Source organism: Myotis davidii, unplaced genomic scaffold, assembly GCF_000327345.1.
Source record: "Myotis davidii unplaced genomic scaffold, ASM32734v1 scaffold208, whole genome shotgun sequence".
In the NCBI taxonomy this organism is placed as follows: Eukaryota; Metazoa; Chordata; class Mammalia; order Chiroptera; family Vespertilionidae; genus Myotis; species Myotis davidii.
The window spans coordinates 2614397-2621283 of NW_006299706.1; the positions used below are offsets into that span (position 1 = coordinate 2614397).

Genomic DNA, 6887 nt, shown 5'->3' on the forward strand with positions numbered 1-6887 from the left:
TCCCCCTCGGGTCACTGTATGCTGCCACATTTGCCTTTTCCTGGTTGAGTCTCCTTCTCCACCCCATGGTCCTTCCTTGTGCTGGTCCCATCATCGTCAGTCTAGAATCTCTTCAAAAGCCTCCCAATACCAGTCCTATGCCTCCCCCAACCCAAAGTCAACATGAACCCAAGCCATCTTGGTAAAATGAAGATCTCAACATGCCTCTCCCTCCTGGACCCCTCCTGCTCCCAGGATAAAGTCCACCCCCTTAGCGTGGCTTCAGGGGACCTCTGTGACTGGACACCTGTTTGCCTTGCTAGCCTCATCTGTCACCTTCCTCCGTGTCCCCACCATCACATAACTCCGCTCTGCTCATGGCAAGCTACCAGCAGTTCTTCCGATTTGCTACCCTCACACACAGCCTTTTGCTTTACAAATGCTATTCTGTACCCAGGCATCTTTCTCCACCTGCTTCCCCTGGAAGCCCCAACTCCTCTGCATTCCTGTAGCACCTGTGCTTCCCCGAACCTCTGATCTGTCACTGGCTGTACTCCCATCTTTTCTCCCCACTAGTCTCTGAGCATCTTTAAAATATATATATAATATAGATATATACATCTTGAGGGCCATCTTTCATCTCTGAATCCCCACACCTAGTAAGTAGCTAGTGCTCAAGAAATGTTTGTTGAATGAATAAATGACTTATTATTACCCCTTGTCTCAATTAACTGATATTTGGTCTTATCCAAACTATCCACAGAAACATATGGTCATGTCAAAAGGTTCTTGAAATTTCGTCCTGTCCAAAACATCTACTCTTGGAAAATGCCCCTGGGTTCAAACAGCCCAGAGTGTTTATTTCTTACTTTGGGTCTACAGGTTAATACACAAAAAATACTATCAGGTTTTATTGGTCCAATAATAGTGTTGCGGCTGTATTGCCAACAATCTTTCTTGCCTTAGTGCCCAGCTGGTCATGGCACATAGGGTTAGGTAGATCGGTCGGGGTGGACCAAATGTCTCCATGGACATTTTTAAAAATATATATTTTTATTGATTTCAGAGAGGAGGGGAGAGGGAGAGAGGAGAGAAACGCCAATGATGAGAGAGAATCATTGATGAGCTTTAAGCTGTATGCTAGGCAGTGACAAAAATCAGATTTTCTGTGTTAAAGATCACACAGGCACAGACTCTTATGCAGAAGCCCACGACCCACCCCTCTATCCCTTGGCGATTTCTTGGAATGAGAATTCTTGGCCTTAGCCCCACCCCCAGAAACATCAGTGATGAGAGGATCATTGATTGGCTGCCTCCTGCATGCCCCGCACTGGGGTTTAAGCCCTCAACGCAGGCATGTGCCCTGACCGGGAATCGAACCATGACCTCCTGGTTCATAGGTCGACACTTAACCTCTGAGCCAGGGCTGGCCGGGCTCCATGGACATTTTGGACAGGATCAAATCTCAGGGACCTTGAGGTGCGGGTGTTTTGGACTAAACCAAATGTCCTGCTAGGCTTGTCTCATGCTCCCTCACCCATGTGTTCACCCAGGAGGGTACTCCCCTGGGCCCTTCCCAGTCCCAGGCACTCACGGTAGATATGGCTGCTGCTCCCCTTCTTATCCTCAGAGGCCTCTGGTGGCCCTCGGAGGGCCCACTGTCCAGCCAGCTGCTCCACCATGGCCCAGTGGGTGAGCAGCATGCTGTGTAGGAACTGCGGAGCGAGGAGCAGCAGGTGTGGGGGTGGGATGGGCTCTCCCTGGCACACATTCCCCAGGACTTACTGTTTTAACAACCAGTTGTTAAAACAATGAAATGCTCTCATAATGGTTGTTAAATCACCCCTGCCCACATGCCTTGGACCCTTGCCTGAGACCCCCCACTTGTCCCCTGTGATGCACCCCTAAAGGCGTGATTCCTAGCACAGGGATATTTTAGAGTATCTTAGAAGATTTAGAGCAGGGGTCCTCAAACTACGGCCCGCGGGCCACATGCAAATACAAATACTGTATTTGTTCCCGTTTTGTTTTTTTACTTCAAAATAAGATATGTCCAGTGTGCATAGGAATTTGTTCATAGTTTTTTTAAAACTATAGTCCGGTCCTCCAACGGTCTGAGGGACAGTGAACTGGCCCCCTGTTTAAAAAGTTTGAGGACCCCTGATTTAGAGTATCAACCCTGGGCACTCAGGGACTAGGGAAGAAGGACTTTGGAAGCTGCTGGGCCCCTGAGGCAGAAAGGAGGGCTGGGGGCCTGTGAGGCAGGAAGATCAGTCTCTGGTGGAGCCCGGGGCTGGGGGCTGCCTTCACGCTTACCTTACTCTGCATGCCCATGGGCACCAGGGTTGGCCGAAACAAGTTGGGGGCCGGCATTGCCCGTACCTCCCATCGAGGACAGTTGACTACGATGAGCTTGCTTAAGTTGAACTTGTAAGTGAACCTTTTGCCTTTGGTCTTGTGCAGGATCTTCTTATTGTAGTAATATCTGGAGATCCCAAGGATGAGAATGGAGATTTGGCCCAAGGGACAGGGAATGTAGTCTGAGACCCAGCCATGTCCCCTCCCCAGGCCAGCAAGGCTAACCCCAAGCCGTTCCTGCATAACCACTCACGATCATTTCCCAAGCCGTGAAGGGGCAGGAGTCAGGTGGAGTGCCAGAAACCACAGCCCTTTTCTCTGAACTCTGCCCGGACTGGCCGCTGGAGCTGTCTTCTCTCACCTGAGGGCCCGGCTCAGCTTGTCGTAATTCATCTGTGGTTTGCACTTCCTGCGGCCCCAGAGGCGGGCCACCTCGTCTGGATCCTTGATGACAAACTCCCCGTACTCTCCCTGCTGCCAGGCGATGACATGGCGGAACTCTTCCTTCTGCAGCAGCTCCAGGATGAAGTGCCACAGCTGGATCTGCCGGGAGCCTGGGGACGACTCGGCTTTGTAGGCCCAGTCAGGGAAGGCCAAGCCTGGGGCACAGAGGGCAGTGTGAATGCCTCCAGCGCCCCGGTGGACCATGGGTGGGAGACCTGGCAGAGGCTCACCTGAGATCCAGGAGTTGCCCGCAACGGTGGGGACGCCCTCTGCCAAGCAGCTGCGGTGCATGTTCCAGTCTGGAACTGTGTCTGGGCTTCAGGAGAAAGAAGTAAGCAAAGGAGAAGGCAGGGGAGAGGGAGGTGGAAGAGGGCGGGAGGAGGGAGGAAGAGAAGGAAGGAGATAAGAGGGAAGAGATGAGGAGAGAAAAGGGAGACTGAGGCAGGGGAGCAGGGTCTGGGGCAGGAAGCTCCCCCACGCCCCCCTCCTCTGGGGACCTCCTCACTGGTCAGGAGCTGACCCCAAGACGCTGAGTCACTTATATAGATGGAAAGGAAGGCAAAGTGTCCTATATCCTGCCCCCGCGGGAGGGTTTAGACAGAGGAGATCTCTTCGCAGGGCTTAATAGGATTGGAGTTTTTCCCAAGATAAGACCAAATGTAATTAATTAATTATTGGCTCTTTCTAAATCTTGAGTGGGAGGAGATGGCAGACACAGAGAACCCCTACCATCATTGTACTTAGACTAATTTTACATTTGAGAAAACAGGATTTTTTGTGTGTGTGTGTTTTTTCACTGATGAGACTCAAGTGCCTAAGAAAGTATCTGGCACATCATAGGTGTTCAAGAAATTATTGTTCATACCATCAATAAATGGTACTGAATTGATCAATGGTGCCTCCATGTGATTAACACCTGCCTTCTCCCTCAGTGTGTTAGCTCCATGAGGTGAGGAACCCCAGCTGTCTTGTTCCCTGCCGGTTCCCTAGAGCCCATCCTAGCCCAGGGCCTTGTACTCCCAGGTGTTCTGTAAGTATTTGTTGAATTAATGAACATGAACAAGGAAGAAGGGAATTCGTTGATTCCCAATTTGGCATGGTGGGTGGGTGGCGGTCAGATGGGGAGAAGATGGTTGAATGAGCCCCAGTGTGATGCAGGCGAAGGGAGAGAGAAAATGTCTAAGTCCCAAAGCCTTTGGGTGGGACTGAGGCTGGTGCAGAAAGGCTGGCACCCTCTGTCACTAGTGGAAGAGGAAACGATGAGCAAGAGGGCTGAGGAGGGATGGGAGAGCTTGCCATGGGGATGGCAGGACGCAGCCTGCTCCTGGGGGTGGACCTAGAGGGGTTACCTGGACGGAAGGACCACTTGTAAACAGGGGATGGGTTTACAAGGCCTGGGTGCTGGGTTCCCATCTCTGATACGTGGGTGTGAGGTGAGCTTCATTCTCTACTGGAACTGACTAGGTGCAGAGGTCTGGAGGGCATGTGGGTGTTTGGCTGGAGTAGTTGCATCCCTCTGCAGTCCAGGCTCAGAGAGGGAAAGCAGCTGACACATGGTGTTTAACTGCTATACCCCCACTCCTAATCCACAGCACTTTCTCATTTCTTGTTATTTATTTATTTATCTATTTATTTTGTTAATCCTCACTTAAGGATACTTTTCCATTGATTTTTTAAAGAGAGATTGGAAGGGAGGGGGAGAGACACACCCAGAGAGAAACATTGATGTGAGAGCACCACATCGACTGGTTGCCTCCTGGGCACCAATTGGGGCCAGGGATGGAGCCTATAACTGAGGTATATGCCCTTTGACCGGAATCAAACCTGGGACCCTTCAGTCCACTCCATCCACTAAGCCAAACCAATAAGGACTCTTTTCTCATTTTTCAAAGTGATGCTTCAAGACTTTAAAAAAAAAATCTGTAGTAGTGCTACTGAAGCTCTAATGTGCATAAGAATCCCCTGAGGATCTCTTTAAGTGCAGATTCTGACTCAGTGAACTTGGTGGAACCTGAGATTCTGCATTTCTAACAAGCTCCTGGGTGATGCCCCTGCTACTGGCCGATGGACCATACTTTGAGTAACAAGAATACATGGGATACAGCAACAAGGAGCTGTGGGTGTTAGAAAGCCAAGGGATCCCAAGACCCTTCCTGCTCCCCCCACCCCCACACCAAGAGGCCATGGGGTCTCTTGCTCTCCCTTTCCCAGGGAGGTCAACTGAAAGAATGAAAGCGCATGGTGGGCAGGGGAGCAGGTGCTGAGAACATCTGCCAGTCTGGCTTGAGCAGAGAACAACTCTGGAAATTAGGGCGATGATTAGGTCAATGCCACTCTGAATTTGGGTGAATAGGTTTTCCATACATCCCTCTCTCTCTAAAATGACAGCTGACATTCTAGAATCCTCTTCTCTCCTTCCTTCCCTCCCCTGAAGCAGATCCTCCCGTACCCCTCTCATTTCCTGCCTGTCCTTAGGGGAAGCTCCTCCTCTGTCTACCTACCCTCTCCTTCCTCACCTTAGAAAAACGGGTTGGGAAGTGGGAGTTGCAGCAGGGAGTGATTCCAGGGAAAACTCTTCCTTGAGGGAAGCTGATAAAGTTCCTGGACTGCCCCAGTGCCTGCTGGATCTGAGGGTACGTCCTGGTCTGGAAGGTTAGAGACCTTGGCGTAGATTTAGGATCTGGAAGAAGAGATTGATAATCTGCCTCGAAGCAGATACTCAGCGCCCCTGCACTGTGCTGAGGAGCGGACATGCCCTAAGCCTCTCATAAAGTATCAGACAGGCCGGAGCTCAGAGGGGTGGAGTAACTTCTCTAAGGCCATGAAACTCCAAGTGAAAAAGTGGAAAGCAAGACTTAAATCAAGATTGATAATCCACCCTGTCTTCTGCGCCAAAAGAAAAAGAAAAAACAAAACACCAAAATACAGAATCAAAGTGGGTTAAGCTTCTGGGTGTCTGAGGAGAGAATACCTGAATGCCCGCAGCCCCCTCCCTGGCCTGGTGGTGTCTGAGAGTCCCTCCTGGAATCTTAAGTCTCTGGGGAACTCACCGGTTCTGGATGTGGAAATACTGACTGCTGGCAAGTCTTGCCAAAGGTCTCCCCTCAAGTCCTTCCTTTTTGAGCTGAGCAACCTTGGGTACCCCCAGAGAGGAGCAGATTTTAGTTCTGCCTTCTTGCTCAAGAATTATTCTTGGTGTTTAACTTTAATACCTTGTGCTTCCATTTTAACCCATACTCCTGGTGTGCTCCAAGGCTGAGTGAGGTAGATAGTCCCACTCTGTCTCCCTCCCCATCTCCCAGCTCCCTCCTGTGCTGTGAGCTACCTGTGCAAAGCTTGGGGCGGCTCTACCAGGCTCTGCAGAGTCCCTACAGTCCTATGAGGATACGCATTGAGAACTAGAAATCAAGAAGGATCACAACCCACTCTTGAGTCATCAGAGAGGCTGCACTTAAGTGCCTGGTGTTTCTCGAAGGGTTATAGCAGTGAGCAATCATTATTGTCATCACCATCATTCTGGTTACTGATAATAAGATAAATTCCCTTGGCCAACACAAGTGCATATTACAACACATGTAGGTTTTAGGTCATTATTTATTAGAAGCAAGAGAGATCATGATGATAACCATAGGGAGTATGCCTTAAACCAGACCTTGGAGCCCAAGGAAATGTCAAGAGTAGAGTTTACCTTTTTAAGAGTTTAGTTAATATGCATCGGGTCCCTATCATGCACTCAACATTGGGTTTGACACTCCTTTGGTCATATGTTACTTCCCCAAGTCTTCACAATAACCCTTTGAGGTGGGTATTGTTAACTCTGTTTTGCAAGCCTAGGAAATCGAGGCTCAGACGATTACGAGACTTGCATAAGATCTTCGGGCAAGTGGTGGAGCCGGATGGGAACAGGTCTGTCTGACTCGAGGCTCCCAGCTGTAATCTGTCCATCGTGGCAGAAAAGTTGAAGTTGAAACTTGGGAGCAGAGAGAGGAGGCTGGCAGGAGGCCATGGGCGCTGAAGGAGGCACCCAGGGTAAACCTAAGAAGTGGGCTGTTTGCCAGAAAAATGATCCATGGAGGACCCGGGATGCCAGGGGGCAGTCCGATGGG

General features: G+C 50.2%; 1 protein-coding gene across 1 annotated transcript in view; it reads right to left on the reverse strand.

The window, feature by feature from the left end:
- The window catches only part of LOC102754121 (ETS translocation variant 3-like protein), a 6900-nt gene extending 3746 nt beyond the window's left edge, over positions 1–3154 (reverse strand). Inside the window, 3 exon segments of the mRNA XM_015571789.1 lie at positions 1574–1694; positions 2296–2464; positions 2699–3154. Of these exon segments, the coding sequence (XP_015427275.1) occupies positions 1574–1694; positions 2296–2464; positions 2699–3072 (664 nt within the window). The 5' untranslated portion in view covers positions 3073–3154.
- Between the last annotated feature and the right edge of the window lie 3733 nt (positions 3155–6887).